This window comes from Raphanus sativus, chromosome 3, assembly GCF_000801105.2.
Source record: "Raphanus sativus cultivar WK10039 chromosome 3, ASM80110v3, whole genome shotgun sequence".
Lineage (NCBI taxonomy): Eukaryota > Viridiplantae > Streptophyta > Magnoliopsida > Brassicales > Brassicaceae > Raphanus > Raphanus sativus.
Genome location: NC_079513.1, coordinates 28,284,667 through 28,304,712, shown reverse-complemented (window position 1 = coordinate 28,304,712; position 20,046 = coordinate 28,284,667). Strand labels below are relative to the sequence as shown.

Genomic DNA, 20,046 nt, shown 5'->3' with positions numbered 1-20,046 from the left:
GATTCTTGCAAGTAAATTAATGGGCTCCACGAGGGAAACAAGTCAAATTATTGGGCGCAGTTGGGCCAGTGTTTAAACATCTCCTACTGATGTATATAGGCTTTGTGGGCCTCCTTAACAAAGCCAGATTGTAGTAACTTCAAGTACGGGTCGAGACCAGACCAGACCAACCTGTCCGAACCGACCATAATCTGGATTTAATTATAGGATATTTAGAATTTTTTTTTTTTTAAAAAAAAAATGGGAGAAAAGAATTTGTCAATCTACCGTTCAACGTGACGATGAAGAAAGAGGAGAGAAGCCGACCCATCGTTCAAATCTCTGGGTCCTTAAGATCAACCAACCCAAACCTGCTCTCAGGGTTTTTAACTTGTGTTCAAAAAATCCTTTTCTTCCCTCCCAATCGCTCTAGATGTCGCTCCCCGATTCTTCTTCCTCTTCTTCTCCGCCTGTGACCCGAGAAGAAACCGGATATATCCGGTTTGAACACGGAGGCCAAGATAACGGATTTGACCATCGTGATCGACCTCCATGGAACCGCTCCGAGTACGATTACCGCCATGGGAGCATCGTTGCGTCGGAGAACCCGAGGAATAGCTCGACTTCTTCCGAAGATCCTTGGTCTTGCGTTGTCGTCGTCGCTACCTTCTGTGTCTTCGGTGAGATATTTTAATTTTCCAATCAACTTACCCTGCCTGCGTGTGTGTGTGTTGATTGTTGATTTTGTGTGTGTGTATTATCATCAGTCTCGATGACTTTGATTCTGGGGCTTTACGGAACTAACAACGTATGGTTGGGACCAAACTCCTCCTTCCTCATTAAGCCAACTTCCGTTTTCGTCCAATCTGTCGTTGTACGTTCACCACCCTCTTGCATTAGGATCCAACCATTGTTGAATTTGATTTTTCTGATATCATGTTTTTTGCTTCTCCCAAGGTGGAAGAATTAGGGAATAAGGGATCCGGTTTGATGCTCTACGGTTTGAACCAAGCCCCACAGCTCCATGTTCTGGCCAATTGGTCTGAAGTCCACTATTTAGCTGTTCCAAATGATTCTTACAAGGTTACTTCTCTCCCTTTTTCATCTTTCTCATCTATGGAACTGGTGTCTGATGCTTTTTTGTTTTTGCTATTTTCATTCAGTATTGGATACAGTATCTGAACAAGGGGTCACGCGTTAAAGTTTCTTACAATATTGAATCTCTAGGCTCTTCCCTCTATCTTGTGATTGCCCAAGGTACTTTACCAGAGAAGAGAAATCCTCTTTCTATTTCATTTTTTATCTTAAGGATAACCACCTCATCAACTTAGATAAGTGCTCCTATATTTCATCTTGAGTTTGATGTTCATTGAGAAAAGTTTCATACAATGTTGAATTTTGGCTGTTTTTTATTTATTTATAATTGAAGGTGTGGACGGGCTCTCCGAGTGGGTACAAGACCCTACGCGTCCAGACACTACATTATCATGGCATCTAATCTCTGGTTAGTTAGTGACCCAGGTTTTAACATGATAGTTTTTTCTTTTTCTTTTTTTCTGAGTATTCCTGCATGAGATCACTCACACTTTACCTTATTTTATTTTTTTGGGCAGATACTGGTTTCATTGAGCAGGACATAACTAAGTCGTCGAGTTATTACATTGCAGTAGGCAACGTATACCTGAATGAAGTCAAGGTAATAGCTGAACCAGCTTTATGATGATGATATAATGCTCTGCAACTTTGATTTGTAGGTTAACTTCTCTCCTATACAATGTGAATAGCTTTCTTTTGAAGAAATAGAAGCCTCGGTTACTAGTAGTTTACTGCCGTCAATTTTTTAATCCCGAGTAGCTCTCTTTTTTTTGTTTGTATATGATTATAAATTAGCACTCTCTCACACCATATCTACGTTTTTCAGGCTACAATAGACATTCAAGTTGAGGGAGTATTGTATGATACTACCAATGCTTATTACAATTGCACGTTTCCTAACGACAAGTGCACTTTAAGTGTTCCATTATTTGGAACTAATGCTGCTGTACTAACCTCACCAGGCCCAAAGCTGGTACGCGACCCATTTTTTGTCTTTCTTTTTTGATTTTTCCTTTAAGAAAGTATCAACATGATGAGGCATTCTGAGTCCAACACTCTCTTGTTGTTGTTGTTGTTCAGAACAACTCTAAGAATGAGTACTGTGCAAAGCTCTCGTACGAGCCAAGGTGGATTGCGTACATAGTTTGCATGGGTAATGATGTCTTTTTTTTTCTTTTTGATATTACATCATGAGTCGTATAAAGTAACGGATCTTGTCGTTGGGGCACTTTTTGATTTTTGTCCCCTTGGATCCTTATTGTTGCAGGTGTAGTGACAGCACTCTTGTTGATATTATCAAGTGTCTTCAATAAAAGACAAGAAGCAGTGTCTGAAAACGAGGAAACAGGTGATGAGAATGATGATGTAGCTCCTCTGATTCCAGGAAAAGACGATGATAACTCGAGCTGGTGCTCGTCGTACAGTTCTATCTTGACAAGTACGGAGGAACTAGAAGGTGCACACGGAGATGGCCAGGGTGGTAGTAGTACAAGATATCTGTGTGCGATCTGTTTTGATGCGCCTAGAGACTGTTTCTTCCTCTCTTGTGGACACTGCGTTGCTTGCTTCCAGTGCGGGACACGGTAATAAAAAATTGGTGTTCTTTTGTTTGGGTTTCAAAGCAGATGGAATAGTTTAATGTGGCAGAGGCATAAGATGATGTGTTTGGAAAAATGCAGGATAGCAGAAACATCGGGATTCTGTCCGGTATGTCGTAGGAAGATCAGGAAGGTGAAGAAGATCTTTAACGTCTAACAAAAATCAGAGGGAATCAAAATAACACACAGTGCGCTCGCTGGTTGTGTGAATATTTTTCTACTTTTGTTGTTGTTGTTGTTGTTGTTGTTTTTCTCGTATATAGAGGTAAAAGTCGAAAAAAGTGTGTGGAAAGGGGGGGGATAGGGAGGAATGATGGTTGGTTTTTATTGGGTCTGTACTGTGTATATGATGTGGACTCTGGCATTTCGATTTGGTTGTACTACGTTTAACCATATTTCATGGAGTCCGGTCAAGTGCTTGGTTTTGCAGGTCGCAGCGTAATTTCGTGGTTTAGTTCTCTGGTACAAAGGTTAACTGCGTTTTACATTTGGGCTTGTTAAAAACGCAGTCAGTTAATTATACCGAATAGTGTCACGTGTCACGTGATGAATGGAGTGGACACATAATCTCATTGTTTCTCTATTTAATTAAGGGATTTTCCGTCCTGAATTTTGCGTTCCAGTAACAAATTACAAATCGAGAGACCTCTCTTTCTTCTTCTTCTTCTTCTCTGTGCTTCCCTTCAAGCCTGCCAATTCGTCTCCAGCTATAGCAGGTTTGCTTTGTCTCTCTCTCTGTTGTCCATCATAGTTTCGATCTGTTAATCCTGACTTCAAATTCGCCTCGTGTGTAAATTATGTTTTGTAGAGCTCGTCTTGGAGGAGGAGCGTGCGTGCTAGATTTTTTTCTCCTTGTCTCAATTCTAGATCTGTAAGCTACGACCCGTCCTCCTCCTCCTCCTATTCATCATTGCGTTTCGTGAGATTTATATACAGTGTCTGCTTTTTCTGTTCGCATTTCTTCTAATTAGATAGATTCTAGTAACCTTGAATCTCTTCCCTCGTTCGTTCGTTCGGTGTGTGTGGGTATGCATTATTTTCGATTATGTTAGGGATTACACGCTTTGATTCCACTGGTGGTATCCATAGAATGTTTCCAAATATTGAATATATTGGCCAAAACTTATTCGGAAATTTTGTTGGATCCCTATGGGATCTGTATTTGTATCTCATAATTAGTGGACGTATACCTGAATCCCAACTTATTTCCACATGTGGCAGTGAGAGGTCAGGTAGTAGCAGCTACTGATTCCTGGAACCAACCAACCATGATGTCTTTCGAAATGAATGACCGCAAAAGTATGTCTAATACTTGCTTGTTTAAGATATACTTGTTACTTTAGTCTTATACTTTAATCTTTTGTTCCCTGCCTGCCTGCACACTGATTACTTACAGTGTTCAAAGTTCATTCCCACTTGATTTTACTCTTGTTAATCGTTTGCTATATGTGCTTCGAGACAGAAATTGGGTTAGGGCTGACAGCATTTGGAGTCTTTTTCTCCTTTTTGGGAGTTGTTTTTGTCTTTGATAAGGGTTTACTTGCCATGGGAAATGTAATTTACCTCCTCCAAACTATATCCATTTTATTATTCTTTCTTGTCTTTACTGATCGCTCAGTTTCTTTTCTGCTCTTCTTCCAGATTCTCTTCATCTCTGGGGTTAGTCTTACCATTGGCCTCAAGTCTACCATGCAGTTTTTCACCAAGCGTCAAAACTATAAGGTCCCTTTTTTTTTTTTTTCCATTTTCTCTCTTTAGTTTCTCTGGGGTGTTTACATACATACTTGTTTCCACTCAGGGAACAATCTCTTTTGGTGCTGGCTTCTTCTTTGTTGTCATTGGATGGCCTATCCTCGGAATGATGTTGGAGACCTACGGCTTTTTTGTACTCTTCAGGTCCCTTCTCTTTCTTCTTCTTTCTTATTTGGTATTTTTCATGTGGAACCATAGACACTTAGTAACAGTGTTTATTTCTATTTCAGCGGCTTCTGGCCAACCTTGGCAGTTTTCGCACAAAAGATACCCTTTCTCGGTTGGATCATTCAGCAACCTTATATAAGATCGGTATGTCTCCCATTCAAAAATGATAACTTGTTCGGAATTGTCTGTCTCAAGAAGTCTCACCATGTGGGCATATTGTTTCTCTCTAAATGTTATCAATAGGTTAAAAACAATTCGTACATATGAGCTTCTCTTGCTTTGTGAGAATGATACATAAATCTCATCCCAACTCATATAATTCCCAGTTTCACCTTCACGAATTACAGTGGACAATTCTCTCTTTGTTTCTATTGATCTTAAGTTGCCAGGCCTAGTGTTTTCTTAATTTCCATCAACTTCAACTGATAAACTGTTGCATATTCTGCTTATTATTGAATAATGTGGTTGATTGGCTTTTTTTATGTTATGGACAGTTCTTTGACAAGTACCGGGGCAAGCGTGTGCCCGTCTAGTCACCGCCCAAGTTGAGAGAAAATTCACTGAGCTAGATGCAGCAGAGCAAACGATTAAAATATTTTGGAAGGAGAGGTTGGTATACTTGTCCACAACTTTGGTATAAACGTAAACCCGTAGGAGAAAGAAAATAGCGTGGAGCAACTTGAAGATTTGTACTTTTAAAAGACTAACTCAGTGACTTAATGATGGATTGTAATCGTTTTGGTTTAAAGTTCTTTTTTAATTTTTGATTGCATACATATAACAAAATTGGCCACCACATGCATTGTTAGATCGCATACCAACTTAGCACTTAGTGAATGGTTAATATACAAATCTCATTTCACCTAAGCGTACTGGATCTCTCTATCGCTTGCTTCCCATTATCCCGGTCGAATTCAATTATGAAGGAAGGGAACGTCATTTTTACAAATCCAAGTAGTCAAATAGAGTATGTTCTTGGACTTTATGTAATCATCCTGATCGCAGTCAAGTAGTCAAAAGACCAGGTTAGAATTACTGGGCCGCCGGGCAGACTGAGTTGAAATATCTTCTGATTTCAAACGTGAGGCGGGCCTTCCTTTTCATCCTCAGCCGCCTATTTATTTGTTTTTATCATCATAAATAAACTGCCATTTTCAGATATTTTTTAAAGGATTTTTTTAGTATTTTAAATAAGATTTGTTTTGAAATCATGAAATAAATTGTAAAATAAAATTAATAACAATCATAGCCCCAATTGCTCAATAACGATTGGCTATGGATTGTTCAAACAAAGTAATTTAAAGATATTGTTAAGAAAAGGATGGTTTCCATAAATTTTAAAAGCATGCAATTCATTTTCGGCCAACTTTTTTGTTTTCTATTTGTCTTTTAGGCAACAATTAATGGGGACTAGAGCGACAGTCGTGGATTCTATGAGGTCCAGTTACATTTCTTGGTGTCAGAGAATTTCCCCCATAAATAAATTCGTAATTAAAAAGGGAAAAAATCTTTTATTATTAAGAAGTTAAAATATAATTTTATAAACAAAAGATATATAAGCTTTGAAACTAATAAAACGATGGATAATTTTTGTTAAGAACAATTCTTTAAGATGTATTTGATTCAGTTACAAAAAAAAAAAAAAAAAAGATGTATTTGATTGCGTTACATTTGATGATTAACAAATGCATTTGTGTTAAACTCACTAAACAAGTGTGTTATTAACCTGAAAATCGAAATCGCATGTCTTTAATCTAGGCCGTCCGATGGGAGCCAGTCCCACTAAAAAGCATTATAATATTTTGTAATAATAAAAGAAAGGGAAATATATGTTGTGTTTTTTTTGGCGTTTATTACACACCGCCACAGACTCTCACTATAAAGCCGAGAAGCAAGATAGGCGAGGATGGGCCAGAAATCGATTCACAAATCTTCTCTCCACAAAACTTAAATTAATTCTCTCTCTCTCTATAATTCCGATAATGGAAGGAACAAGCGTCGTGGCGGTTTACGGTAACGGTGCGATAACGGAGGCGAAGAAATCTCCCTTCTCCGTCAAGGTCGGTTTGGCTCAGATGCTCCGCGGCGGAGTTATCATGGACGTCGTCAACGCCGAGCAGGCTCGCATCGCGGAGGAAGCAGGTGCTTGCGCCGTCATGGCTCTGGAGCGTGTCCCCGCCGACATCCGCGCTCAGGGAGGCGTAGCTCGGATGAGCGATCCACAGATGATAAAGGAGATCAAGCAGGCCGTTACGATTCCGGTGATGGCGAAGGCTAGGATCGGTCATTTCGTGGAGGCGCAGATCCTCGAGGCGATCGGGATCGATTACATCGACGAGAGCGAGGTCCTGACTCTCGCCGACGAAGACAACCACATCAACAAGCATAATTTCAGGATCCCTTTCGTCTGCGGCTGCCGGAACCTCGGCGAGGCTCTCAGGAGGATCCGGGAAGGTGCGGCGATGATTAGGACTAAAGGCGAGGCGGGGACTGGGAACATTGTGGAGGCCGTTAGGCACGTCAGGTCCGTTATGGGTGACATTAGGGTTTTAAGGAACATGGATGACGACGAGGTCTTCACTTTCGCCAAGAAACTGGCTGCTCCTTACGATCTCGTGATGCAGACCAAACAGCTTGGCCGTCTCCCCGTCGTTCAGTTCGCCGCAGGTGGAGTCGCTACTCCGGCAGATGCGGCCCTCATGATGCAGCTTGGGTGCGACGGTGTCTTTGTGGGTTCCGGTATCTTCAAGAGCGGTGACCCGGCTCGTAGGGCGCGTGCTATAGTGCAGGCTGTGACTCATTACAGTGACCCTGAGATGCTTGTGGAGGTGAGCTGCGGGCTTGGAGAAGCCATGGTTGGGATCAATCTCAATGATGCCAAGGTTGAGAGGTTCGCTAACCGCTCCGAGTGATACCAAAACAAAAGGTAAAAGTTTCAGACAGAAATGGTTTCAGACCATTTTGCAGTCATCTCAAAAAAAAAGAAAAGAAAAGACGATATTATGATAGTTTGTTGTATCCTTTTGTGTTTGCCTTTATTTATCTTTGGTTAGTGATTGTAATCGATTTCTTCTACTTGCAAGAACAAGTTGTCGGTCGTCAGTTATAATAATAATAATAATAAAATGTACTACTCTCTTTGATCTGTTTTCATTTTGATGATCAAATGTTCTTCAGTCCATTGATGGTTGACCTTATGGCTGAACCTTTTGTTCAGTTTATGGAAGTTTTATACAATGAAACTTGTTTTGATTACTTTTTGTTGGAGAAATGAAATCTTCCTCCTCATACTGAGCTGTCTCAAACAAGTGTTTGTGGATTAGATTCACATGGCCTCTGAAGTTGGTATCCCTTTGTGTGGTCCCAGCCACTAACAGAGGAAGATAATATGGTCTCTGGTATGAGAGATGGACAGATTGTAGACTTACACGTTAGTAGAGAGAGATTCATATGATTTGTGTATCAATGCTTTCTGGACAAACGATGACAATCTGTGTGCACCTTTGAAGTGCTTTATGCGTTGCTGCTGCTTCATGACAGTCGCATTTTGTCCCAAACGACTTCACTAGGACTACAAAACACGGATAAAAGAGATGATGATGCCCTTCAAATGCATAATCATTCGAAATGGTCTCATTTCGTTTTCCATTCTCATTTCTCAAATGGCCTTTTTAATTGCTTAATTAACTAATTTTTTTTTTTTCTGATATCATCTCAATATGGGCCCATTTCAAGTGATTTCCACTTTTGACGTCCTCAGAAGAAACTGAAAATGTCGTTTTGAGGCTTCCAAGATGTTCTACGGTAACAGATCCGATCCAGCAATCAGGCCTGTAATTAAATCTCAGTTAGTGTGGGCTTTAGTTACAATTTGATATTTGGGCTATTACTAACTATCTAAATCTAAGTTGAAGGTAATGAACAAAAAAATGAGCTAAGAGCAATTTGGATTGCGACGTGCGTAATATTTCTTAGTCTTTTTTTTATCACATAAACCAATCCGACCAAATTTAGTTGCATCATATTGAAGATTCTTTGTAAGTCTCTTTTTTGTCATCCACAATATTATTTAATAAATCATTTTTTGAAATTTAGATTTCTTATAATCTACTCCCTCCGTTTCGAATTAGATGTTGTTTTAGAGCAATATTTTTGTTTTAAAATAAGTATTGTTTATGATTTCAATGCAAAATTTATTGATTTTTTTATTCTAAGCTATTTTTTATTAGTTAAAATCTGGTTATGTGTATTGGTAATGATGTTTTTATCTAGTAAATATACAAACTTAAATGTTTTATTAACTTGTGTATCAAAATCTAAAACGATAAGTAAAATGAAACGGAGGAAATATAAGAAATCGTATAATCCAACATTCGAATCCCTGGTAAAGAACTCCAGTCCTAATGTTTTTGGTGAGAGAGACTTTTAAAACCATAAATACGAGAATAGTGCTGACAACGAGAATATTAGACCAACAATATCGCTAGTCCTTATAGTGGTCTTTAGGGTGGGGAGACCACAGATTTGCAAGAATCAAGAACGACAAGAGGTAAAATGTTCTAAGATAAGGCACATCTTTGAGAAGTCTTGTGCAGACTCCACGACACGTGGTCTGCCACTAGTTCATTTTTTTTTTAAAGTATAGAAAGAAAAAAAATTTAAGGATTTTCACTTTTGTTCTACGTATACTGATGCTCTTAGCAGTAGTAGTAGTTTCAGTAAAATTGTCAAAGTCTAAAAGTCAAAGTGATTAATCATGGCAGCGAAATTCGGAGTTAACAGAAGCTTTTAGAGAGGTTGTTATTTCAATCGCTGGCATTTTTCTCACCTTCTAATCTTTTTGACACTCTCTCTCCCTTCTGCCTAATTTCCTCTTAATTTTTTTTGTTTTCTTTTTTTGTATAAATATATGTTCAACCCTCATGTAGTGGAGATGTTGACAGAGAACAATTGTTGTTACTTTGTCAAAGAAATAGAGTATTCTACAAATAAAGGAAAGTTTTGTTCTAATAGTTACTTTTATTTTTGCTCACAAAAATACCTGAGTATATTCATCGTCCGAAGAAGAGAAGAAGAGAAATCTATTTTTTTTTTAAATGATCAAATCTAAAGCCGGAACTCTAGATATCCACGTGAGCAACTATATGGTGGGCATGGTGGGCGTTTACACGTAGAATATAACAATACACCGCGTAGCTAACTATTCTATTCCATATGAGTAAACTTTTTTTTTTCCACACGGGCTGAGACTTTTTAATAAAATTAAAATTCGGTATGAGTAAACAATTTGATTATTATTAAAAGAAATGATTATTATTCAATATCCTTTGTATATAATGAAAACTATAATCTCAGCCGACAGTATTGCAAAGTATATAAAATGTGAATCCACGTGTAATGACAGGTGGGAGCGAAATCATGTAAAAGATTTGATGTTTCAACGCGGTAAAGTGGACCACTTCGCTGACTATTTTATTACCAAACCATATTCAGGTGCACACAGATCCTTAGATAGCTTATTGTTTCACTGTTTATATATCTTAATTTGTCCCATTAATACTTCCATTTCTATCATTTTGTATCATATGCAATCACGCGGCTTTAAAATGTACGACCATGTTTTGGGGGAATCTGACAGTTGTATAATGTTACCAAGTTATACAGAAATGCACACTGGATCCAGAAAATAATGAAGATGCATATAACATATACAGCTTGTTTTGTTCCGTACAGCGGCGAGAAAATAAGCATGTTACAATGTTTAAAATATAAAGTACGGTATTCTTTTTATCATTGATAACATTTACAATATCGATAAATTTAGCTGATTAATTAGTCTTCTATTCTGTTTAGTAACTACTATTTCCGCTTTAGAATAATGTATGTTCGCCGGGTCGTTTGTATTCAAGTGGCTACTGAATTCTGTTTTTGGATCCTGGCATGAGGGATTCGACCCCTTTTTATCTCATTTTGAGGATTAAAAGTTCAAAGTGAATAAAATTGATAAAAAAAATAATATAAGTTTTAGAGTTTTCATATATATTAAGAAAATGTATAAATTCTTGACATAAATATATTATTTTTTGTTATTAACTATTTTCTATAATTTTTAACTAATCAAAATTTATTAAATACAATTAATATCTTTGAAATTTACAATTCATCATTATTACATAGTAAATATATATTTTTAAAAAATAACTCTTTTAAAAAAAAACATGATCCGTATAATATAAGTACTACTTTTTTCTTCCTCTTTTTTGTTGTCAGCGACCGACCTTTTTTTTGTGACAACCATCTACCGACTTCTTGTATTGACAGGAACTTTAGTTGTCCATTGTCTACTAACTTAACTTGTATAAGAACAATAAAACCTTATGTAACTGTTTCTATTTGATCGCTCGCTCTAGCTAGTAATGATACTTTTTGTTTGTGGATGATATATTTTCCAGTAAGCACCGGTCTAATTCTAGAAGCATGTACGCGCTGATCCAGTAGTACGTCATTGCATATTTTCTGTCAACCTATAATTTAGCACTTCGTGAATGTTTCTTTTTGGTATAAACTTCGTGAGTATTTTGATATAAAATGGAAAAAAAAAAAAATTTGAGCAAACAGAATATATTAAATCGAAAACAGATGGTTCAGTCTACAAATTATATGGAAGGAACATTACCAAAACTATGGACAAGGGAAAATCTAGTTGGTCAATTGACCATAAAGGCCAAAATGATTATTTATCTGGAATTGAGGTTTTAGAAAATAATTGCTTTTTTTAATATAAAAAAATCAGGTGTGACTCGTAAGCGTGACGAAATAGAAAGATTATATTTTTTATGATAAAAAAAAAAACATTAGACCGTTGAATTGCTGCCGCCTCAATAGACGACGAAAAACTGAAAATTAAGCAAAAAAACATCTAGAATCACAAAAATATGAAGAAAAATGTGATGTTTTTTAAGTCAGTTGTTTTAATTAAAACCTAGCCTCAATTGTATTGTATCCTAATATAAAGTATTCGGGTTCGTAGTGTATTCAATAAAATAATTATATATCTATAGTATATTCAATTATTATTAAAATCTATATTATATATAAATTAGAGAAAAAAACAAAAAACAATACTTCAATACTCAATAGTCTCTTGACGATTTCACACCTTCTTTTCACATCACTTTGTAAATTATATTAAAATCTCGCTTTCTCCCCCTTCCTCTCTATCTGCTCCTACTTTCAAAGAAACCCCTCTTCATTTATAAAGAACCCACAAAAAGTATCTCATTCTCTCTACGTCACCAAGACTTTGATCCCAGATAATGGACCGAAGTAACCCTTTCTATCATCGCGACCATCAACTTTATCACTTGATCCAACAGCAACAGCTCTCTCTACCGCCGCAGAGCACGACGGCTGCGATGGATTCAGGTGTTGGAGGAGGCGAGAGAATCCCTCAGTGGAGCATAGAGGAGACAAGGGAGCTTTTGGGTATAAGAGAAGAGCTTGATCAGACTTTCATGGAGACCAAACGCAATAAGCTACTCTGGGAAGTCGTCGCCGCTAAAATGGTCGACAAGGGTTTTGCCCGAAGCGCAGAACAGTGTAAGAGCAAGTGGAAGAACCTCGTCACTAGATACAAGGTTACCATATATCTTTTTAATTCTCTTATAAATATATACACTTATTAATGATTTTCTATGATCACGATTACAAGAATTTGCATCATAAGTACAAGCCATGCTTACATCATTATTATGTGTATTTCATCTGCGGTAAGATTGACTATTATGCATATTGGAATCCTACTCTGATCAATCTCAAGTGATGTATAGATGAACGATATTACTATACATCAATTAATGAGTTTAACCTAATGTCTTAGGTTGTTTAGAATATTAATTACCATGCCATTTATAGTGCAAGTAACGCGTTTATTGCTGAATTTCATGATGCACCATATGTTCACATTTTGATCCGTTATACAAATATCTCTCTTTTTCTTGTCATACTAATATTTCACATGGTATCTGTACGTTTTATATCTCGTGTTCACAAAATGCCAGAAAAAAAAAACAGTTACCGTTTTATATAACGGATGCATCACCATTAAATATGTGACATGATAGTTGAATACTTCTGCATACGTTAAGTACAAGTCAATAATAAAAGTAATAGATGAACATGTTTATACGAGATTACTAATTCCAGTTAAGCTACTTGGTCACTTAGCTAGAAACTGGTAGCGTGGAATAATAGTGCCACTTATTTTATATGCATGAAAAACATATATTTTGTGTATGTACTACATATATATAACATATTTGAATACGTATCGGACAGGCATGTGAAACGACTGAACCAGAAGCTATTACACAGCAGTTCCCATTCTACAACGAGATCCAATCGATTTTTACAGCAAGAATGCAAAGAAAGTTGTGGTCAGAGCCCACGGAAGCAAGCATTTCTTCGAAGAGAAAACATCATCAGTTTTCATCTGACGAAGAGGAAGAAGATCAAGTTGAGGAGCCAAATCAAGACATCAACGAGGAAATATTGTCTTTCATGGAGACAGACAAGAAAGAGGCAGAAGCGGTTACTACTAGTACTTCTACTGATCCAAGAAAACGTGTGAAAAAAGGAAAAGGTATATATACAGGTGGTACCAAAGCTGAAACCGCGGGTAGTACACTGAAAGAATTATTGGAGGACTTTATGAGGCAAACGGTAAAGATGGATAAAGAATGGAGAGATGCGTGGGAAATGAAGGCGAGAGAGAGGGAAAAGAGAGAGAACGAGTGGCGGAAGAGAATGGCTGATCTAGAGGAAGAGAGAGCTGCCGCAGAGAGAAGGTGGATGGAAAGAGAGGATGAGAGACGGCTAAGAGAAGAAGATAGGGCTCGGAAGAGAGATACACTCATTGATGCTTTGCTTAATAAGCTTGATAGAGATCACAATGATGATCATTATCAACGCTTTTAAATATTGTTTCATAGCTATTTGATTTAAGCATGGAATCAGTTAGCTAGTTCCTTAGCAATTTAAATCTCATTTAAGTCATATCTAGTTAATGTTTGTTTGATTAGTATATGAATAATTGAAAGTTTAATTCGATAGGACTTGGGGGTCGATGCTGGTTTGATCCTCAAATTCTGGTCTGCTCTCATAGAATGCTTTAATTTCCAGGTTCTTTTGGGGAGTTTTAAATCAGTGATTGTATAAAAGTGAGTTTTTGAAAATAGTACTACTTCCTTCTGATGCATTTAGTGGTGACTAACCTCATTCTAATAAATAGGAAATTTTTAAATCTTCGACCTATAAGGTGGGATATGCTCCAATGTATTTCTCTAAAATAGCAATCTCTATTTTATAGAGTAAAAAATAGAGGATTAGAGGAAATAATAGAGATCTCTATTATAGAGGAAGAAATAGAGGTGAGTTGGAGTAATTTCACTTCTAAATGCTATTATAAAGATAAAAATAACAATAGGTTGGAGATGCTCTAATAGAAGGAGTAAAACGAGCATAGCCTAAGTGTCCTAAATCAAATTGGTTTACTACTTTTAGGGGACTTTTAGCTACTTTATTCTGCTAATAATAATGTTCCATGGTTATTAATCAGTCGATAAACAAAAAATAAACAAAAGTACGCCTTGTTGCAAGACAAAACTCACATTTGTCACACATTAACTTTTTTTTTTGGGTAAAATGTTAAACCAGTTGTCACATATTACTACTTCACCGCGTTATTTGTGATCATTTGTCACGCATTTTTTTCTTAAGTAGTTATATATTATGATATTATCTGTATTCTTCCCATTCTTCTCTTGCAACAGACAGCTACCAAACAGATCGAATCACAGTTAAAAACTTGAAACCGTGTCATACGGCGTTCGAACCGTATCAATACAGCTTGGTAGAAACGTAGAATACCCTCAAAGGCCACCAGTACGAACCTTCTTCAGTTCATGAATCACTTTTGCTTTTTTTTTTTAATTTTTAGTAAATACAAAAAGAGTTTGCTCGACTAAATCATATATTTATATTAAGCAAAAAAAATCATATATTTATAACTCGAAACTTAAATAAATAAGAACGGGGAATGTGAACAAATTCCACATGTGAAACTTAAACAAAAAATTTACAGAAATACAAAAAAATGTCAAAGAAGTAAGTAACGTTAGAAGGAAACCACAATTTGCATGTGGACAAAAAGATACAGTACGTATTCCAAAGCTACGCGGGCTCTGTAAATTGCAAACTTCAGAAGAAAACTGTTTTGAGTGTTTATGGAGATGAATTATCCTAATATAAGTGAGAACATGAATGTCTTGAATGTCAAATTTGAGAAAGAATGAGTGCGCATATGATTGAGTAGCCTTAATTTGACTGTTCTTTTAAAGTATTTAATCGCGGGGAAAATGAGAATACTCTTCTATATAATTCGTACGTCTCTGTGGAAAACTAACGCTTAAGTTGGTTGACTATCACAAAACACATGCATTGGTTTGTCATCATAAACATAGCCTTACGGCCACCGTAACCAGCTCACACATAATCTTTGAATGATAAAATGCAGTTTCTAACATTCAGGACAATGGGGATGTAGCTCAGATGGTAGAGCGCTCGCTTAGCATGCGAGAGGTACGGGGATCGATACCCCGCATCTCCATTTTATTAACCTTCATTTTTAATTCATGTCTTCATTCTATATTTGAAACAATCTTAAACAAGAGTTACAAGACCAATGAGAAAAAGTATGTTGCAACATTTCCCACTATATGCATTTATTAATTGAGAAAGTAGAAGCCCAATGAGTTTTGTGTTGTCTTTAATAACTAGATCTTCACCCGTGCGACCGCACGGGTATTAATTTGCTGTTTTAGTTTTTATTTATTTATATTAAATGATGTATTTGTAATATTTGATCGTTTTACATTGACTACGCTAGGGATATGTATTTGGATACCCACTGATTCAGTTAAAATCTATTTGGGTTTGAGATTCCCGAGTTTAAAGATTTCAGCAACATTTAAATATTTATAAATTTTGGTTTCAGTTTGATTCAGATATTTGCGGGTTCGGTTCGGATACGGATATCCCGTTTGAATTATTTTAAAATTTTCAAAATTTATATATACTTTAAATTACTCAAAACATATAAATTTAAGTAATATAAGCCAAAATACCTAAACTAAAAATTAAAAAATAGGTTGAACTTCAATATTTGGATGGAGAATAAATATATATTTTAAATATTTTTGGTGTTTGATTATTGTTTATCTATTTCATATGTTTACTTTTGACTATTTTATATTTTCAAATAGTTTAGACAACTTTAAGTTGACAAAAAAAAGATAACTTTAAAATATCATTAATTGTTGAAGAATAAAAAACAAAATACATTAATCTAACTAAAAAGACAAACATTAAATTAGAAAAGAAAAAAAACACATTAATCTAACTGAAAAAGACAAGTATTAAAATAGGAAAGAAAAAGAAACACATTAATATAACTGAAAAAGACAAACATTAAAATATTAAAATAGGAAGTTCAATTTAATTCTCAGTGGCATACAATTGTAAATAACACTAAAAAAATTAAGGGGTATTCTATATGTGTACTTCTGTTTTAATAAAATAGATACAATTGTTCGCACTTGATGAACCAATATAGACTATACTTCAAACAATAAGGAAGATAAACAAATATATACTGTATGTCTTTAATATATTTACTTTTTAAGTCTTTAATATATGTACGCTGTCTAATCGTAACGTTTGGTGGTCTGATGGTGTCATAAGCGTATAAGAGCATCTTTAATAGGATACTATATTTTAATCCGCGCTTTTGAAGCGCAGAATATTTTACGATGAAAAATTTCACTAATAATTTAACAAATATTTTGGTTATGTTTAAAGAGTGTGTATTTAAAATATTTTTGCATTTAAATCAGTATTTTTAAATTCAACCCGATTATGATTATACCGGTTAATCCGGAGATCTGACAATTCAATTTATGTTTTTAAAATATTCATATTAAAAAATCACTAAAACCCGAGACTAACCGATTGAACTGATGGATGACCGATATGTAATCTAATTGGATTTAAATTGTAATAATTTCATAATTTGTAATCTTATAATCGAAATTTTAAAGTTCACTATTTTGCAATTTATGAAATTATGACGTTTCTACAAAATTTTAAAGAGAAAATGATAGATATAAAATAACTAAGATTAATTATTGTATTATTTGGAAACATTGATAGTAATATAAAAAATATATTGTTTGGAAACATTGATAGTAGTATAAAGAAATAAGTATATTGTTTGGAAACATGGATAGTAGTATAAAGAAAGAAATATTAGTGACTTAATGTATGTTTAACTATAAAATATAAAAGTGTATTTAATTTAAAAACTTACAAAATAAATGTTAGGTCCAACAGAATGTTTCTGTTTTAATAAGATAGATTGATTTAACTATCATCAAAATGAAAATAACTAAAAGGAACTATTGTTGGTTTTGTAAGCAACACCAACTATTGGTGTATGTTTATTTCGTTTTCATGTGCCATTGACAAAATCATCAAATGATTCTCCGTTTAATCTGATGTTGAGGGCCACTATAACAATTCATCAACTATTTGTTCTTAACTTTAAACGACTTTGAAGAATGATTTATAGACTACTGATTTAATTAATCAAATTAATATTCGCTTTTATGTAACTTCAATGTGTGTCAAGTAAGTCACTCTATGTTGATTTTTCCGAAGATGTCTGTTCTATAAAATGTTTAAGCTTGACACCAACGTTCTAGGTATAAAAGAATTTACGCAACACCTATTTTGATGTGATTTACCTTTTCAACTGCTTAAAGAAATGAATGATTCTTGGCAAAAAGAATGATTTTCTGAAATTTATCACTAATGTTTTATAAAAAAGTAACGAAAATGACAAAATGTATTCAAAATAGCAATTTCTTCTATTAGTACGGTTTAAAGGAAGACCTCAAGGATTTAGCCAAACAAAGTTGATCTAATGAATGACAGTGTGCATTTCACGTTTACATATATCTTAATCAATAGATAAAAACACAATCATATCAAACCTTAACCTCCCTAACCACATCTTTGTTATAGTGGGAAAAGATGGAAGCAATACATCCAAACATGCCTTTAGCTTCACTCCTACTCGATCCTTAATTTCCTAAATAAAACCAAACACTCCCTTAACACCTTTCTCTCTAATTCCCACAGAAATTACCAGATTCGCCACTATGAGCTTCTTGATACTTAACAGAGGAGCAGTGGGCGGAGCCAAGATTCCTCTATCCATAATCGTTCTTGTTCTATGTGGTTTTATGTTCTTTGTTCTCTTGTACACCGAAAGAATCAGCTTGATGTCTTCTTCCTCCTCTTCCTCTTCAAATTTCTTCAGGTTAAAGTCTTGTCCGAAGAAAGACATTAGCTCGAAACCTAGTAAGAGGATACTCGAATCTCAAAACTCTGCTGTTGCCTTATTATTATTTTTCTCTTCTCTTGTGACGCAAGTAATCTCATCTAACTTTTCTTGTTGGTCAGAGGAGAAAGTTCGAGAGGAGAGATCAGAAAACATGGATGTTCTGGACGACAGGTTCGAGTTCGATCCAGAAGAGTGTAATGTTGCAGCAGGGAAATGGGTTTACAACAGCTCAGCGGAGCCCCTCTACACGGATGAATCATGTCCATACATCGACCGTCAGTTCTCTTGTATGAAAAATGGAAGACCAGAAACTGATTATCTTCGGTGGGAATGGCAGCCTGATGACTGTACTATCCCACGGTAAACTATATCTATTCTCAAAAGCTACTAATTAAGTCTAGTTATTGGTCTAAGTCAGAATCTATAACTTCCTCTGTCTTGAAACAGATTTAATCCGAAGTTAGCAATGAACAAACTCAGAGGAAAAAGATTACTGTTTGTGGGAGATTCGTTGCAACGAAGTCAATGGGAGTCATTCGTGTGTTTGGTGGAATCGATAATACCCGAAGGAGAAAAATCAATGAAGCGTAGCAAAAAATACTTTGTCTTCAAAGCAAAGGTAACTTGCACAATCCTTGTTAATTAGGTGAGGTATCACTGTACCTTGTGTTGCAAGCGAAGCTTATATTTGTAAAAAAAAAATTGTTTTATAGGAATACAATGCGAGTATAGAGTTTTACTGGGCGCCGTTTATTGTCGAATCCAACACGGATTTGCCTGTGATATTGGATATGAAGAAGAGGATAGTAAAAGTGGATTCAGTGGAAGATCGATCAAAGTATTGGGAAGGAGCTGATATTCTAGTTTTCAACACTTATGTTTGGTGGATGAGTGGGCTTAGGATGAAAGCTTTGTGGGGTTCATTTGGAAATGGAGAGAGAGGTGCTGAGGCTTTAGACACACCAGTGGCTTACAGGCTAGGGCTCAAGACATGGGCTAATTGGGTTGACTCTACCGTCGACTCTAACAAGACCAAAGTCTTCTTCACTACCATGTCTCCTACTCATTCTAGGTAAAAAAATACTACTAGTTTTATGTTTATGTGTTTGGATTTATTTTTTATTTTTATTTATTTATTATGGTTAGTATAAATTATAAACGTAAATGCGTAATGCAAACGCATGAATTAATAAATAAAGAAATATAGTAGTGGTTTCATATATACATGCAAAGAATGATCTTAATTAACACACCAAAAAAAAAATCAAAAGTCGCCTATAATATAGTAATTAGCTAGACTGTTTGTGTAAAACGTGCAGAAGTGCGGATTGGGGGAAGCCAAACGGGACGAAGTGTTTCAACGAGACAGAGCCAGTAAAAGACAAGAGGTTTTGGGGAACAGGGTCGAACAAGCAGATGATGAAAGTGGTGTCAAGCGTCGTGAAGAACATGGCGACGCACGTGACAGTCATTAACATAACGCAGCTGTCGGAGTACCGCATAGACGCACACACATCGGTCTACACGGAGACAGGGGGAAAGATGCTAACGGCAGAGCAGAGAGCTGATCCAATGCGTAACGCTGATTGCATACATTGGTGCCTCCCTGGATTGCCCGATACGTGGAACCGGATCCTATTGGCTCATTTGTAACCCATAAATAAAAGCTATAGGAAACAAACATGCATGTACTGAAGGATGAAACGGGAAAACCCCAAGTCCTCTCTCACTCTTGTGTTGTCATCAGCATTTTGTTTTGTTTTTTGAATATATGTGTATTGTAACTTGGTAAACGTAAACGACAGGTGGATAAAATTGAAAAAAGGGAACAAAAGTCTGTTAATGCATTAATGCAGAAAAATTAGTTCATTTCTGTCTTAATTGAATTGCATCATTCAAAACCAATTTACATAAGGGAAACAGTTTTATATGGTTAACTAACAAAGAAAAAAAAAAAAAACTGAAAACGTTTTAAGAAAAAAGAAGGGAGGA

General features: G+C 35.8%; 5 protein-coding genes and 1 non-coding gene across 7 annotated transcripts; all 6 read left to right on the top strand.

Annotated features, from left to right (window-relative positions):
• The first annotated feature begins 234 nt into the window (after positions 1 to 234).
• On the top strand, positions 235 to 3,101 carry LOC108847217 (E3 ubiquitin-protein ligase APD2). Its single transcript, XM_018620405.2, has 10 exons — positions 235 to 659; positions 747 to 853; positions 937 to 1,062; positions 1,143 to 1,236; positions 1,409 to 1,483; positions 1,593 to 1,675; positions 1,901 to 2,047; positions 2,155 to 2,227; positions 2,342 to 2,657; positions 2,754 to 3,101. The coding sequence occupies exons 1-10, from the start codon at positions 413 to 415 to the stop codon at positions 2,827 to 2,829; spliced, it is 1,344 nt and encodes a 447-aa protein (XP_018475907.2). The 5' UTR covers positions 235 to 412; the 3' UTR covers positions 2,830 to 3,101.
• A 149-nt stretch (positions 3,102 to 3,250) lies between these two features.
• On the top strand, positions 3,251 to 5,354 carry LOC108847219 (vesicle transport protein GOT1). 2 transcript variants are annotated; one of them, XM_018620407.2, is made up of 8 exons: positions 3,251 to 3,388; positions 3,481 to 3,543; positions 3,894 to 3,971; positions 4,135 to 4,226; positions 4,314 to 4,394; positions 4,471 to 4,568; positions 4,655 to 4,736; positions 5,087 to 5,354. In XM_018620407.2, the coding sequence occupies exons 3-8, from the start codon at positions 3,941 to 3,943 to the stop codon at positions 5,123 to 5,125; spliced, it is 423 nt and encodes a 140-aa protein (XP_018475909.1). In that variant the 5' UTR covers positions 3,251 to 3,388; positions 3,481 to 3,543; positions 3,894 to 3,940; the 3' UTR covers positions 5,126 to 5,354. The 2 variants fall into 2 exon arrangements, with proteins under 2 accessions (XP_018475909.1, XP_056861568.1); XM_057005588.1 differs by lacking the exon at positions 3,481 to 3,543 and having other exon boundaries at positions 3,261 to 3,388.
• A 1,110-nt stretch (positions 5,355 to 6,464) lies between these two features.
• LOC108847216 (pyridoxal 5'-phosphate synthase subunit PDX1.3) lies at positions 6,465 to 7,730 on the top strand. The gene has a single exon (XM_018620403.2). The coding sequence runs from the start codon at positions 6,575 to 6,577 to the stop codon at positions 7,502 to 7,504; it is 930 nt and encodes a 309-aa protein (XP_018475905.1). The 5' UTR covers positions 6,465 to 6,574; the 3' UTR covers positions 7,505 to 7,730.
• Positions 7,731 to 11,797: 4,067 nt separating this feature from the next.
• On the top strand, positions 11,798 to 13,848 carry LOC108847215 (trihelix transcription factor GT-3a). Its single transcript, XM_018620401.2, has 2 exons — positions 11,798 to 12,229; positions 12,930 to 13,848. The coding sequence occupies exons 1-2, from the start codon at positions 11,909 to 11,911 to the stop codon at positions 13,566 to 13,568; spliced, it is 960 nt and encodes a 319-aa protein (XP_018475903.1). The 5' UTR covers positions 11,798 to 11,908; the 3' UTR covers positions 13,569 to 13,848.
• Positions 13,849 to 15,185: 1,337 nt separating this feature from the next.
• Positions 15,186 to 15,258, top strand: TRNAA-AGC (transfer RNA alanine (anticodon AGC)). The gene has a single exon. It is a non-coding gene; the product is annotated as a tRNA-Ala (tRNA).
• Positions 15,259 to 17,823: 2,565 nt separating this feature from the next.
• Positions 17,824 to 19,922, top strand: LOC108846808 (protein trichome birefringence-like 3). Its single transcript, XM_018620010.2, has 5 exons — positions 17,824 to 18,071; positions 18,174 to 18,414; positions 18,502 to 18,673; positions 18,768 to 19,126; positions 19,374 to 19,922. The coding sequence occupies exons 1-5, from the start codon at positions 17,870 to 17,872 to the stop codon at positions 19,705 to 19,707; spliced, it is 1,308 nt and encodes a 435-aa protein (XP_018475512.2). The 5' UTR covers positions 17,824 to 17,869; the 3' UTR covers positions 19,708 to 19,922.
• Positions 19,923 to 20,046: the final 124 nt, after the last annotated feature.

Coding starts and splice junctions, on each gene's coding strand:
- LOC108847215 (XM_018620401.2), top strand. CDS start 11,909: ATGGACCGAAGTAACCCTTTCTATCATCGCGACCATCAACTTTATCAC. Junction 12,230..12,929: donor ACCTCGTCACTAGATACAAG/GTTACCATATAT, acceptor CGTATCGGACAG/GCATGTGAAACGACTGAACC.
- LOC108847219 (XM_018620407.2), top strand. CDS start 3,941: ATGATGTCTTTCGAAATGAATGACCGCAAAA. Junction 4,227..4,313: donor GTTTACTTGCCATGGGAAAT/GTAATTTACCTC, acceptor CTCTTCTTCCAG/ATTCTCTTCATCTCTGGGGT. Junction 4,737..5,086: donor AGCAACCTTATATAAGATCG/GTATGTCTCCCA, acceptor TGTTATGGACAG/TTCTTTGACAAGTACCGGGG.
- LOC108846808 (XM_018620010.2), top strand. CDS start 17,870: ATGAGCTTCTTGATACTTAACAGAGGAGCAGTGGGCGGAGCCAAGATT. Junction 18,072..18,173: donor AGACATTAGCTCGAAACCTA/GTAAGAGGATAC, acceptor CTTGTTGGTCAG/AGGAGAAAGTTCGAGAGGAG. Junction 18,674..18,767: donor ACTTTGTCTTCAAAGCAAAG/GTAACTTGCACA, acceptor ATTGTTTTATAG/GAATACAATGCGAGTATAGA.
- LOC108847217 (XM_018620405.2), top strand. CDS start 413: ATGTCGCTCCCCGATTCTTCTTCCTCTTCTTCTCCGCCTGTGACCCGA. Junction 2,228..2,341: donor TGCGTACATAGTTTGCATGG/GTAATGATGTCT, acceptor TTATTGTTGCAG/GTGTAGTGACAGCACTCTTG. Junction 2,658..2,753: donor TGCTTCCAGTGCGGGACACG/GTAATAAAAAAT, acceptor GGAAAAATGCAG/GATAGCAGAAACATCGGGAT.
- LOC108847216 (XM_018620403.2), top strand. CDS start 6,575: ATGGAAGGAACAAGCGTCGTGGCGGTTTACGGTAACGGTGCGATAACG.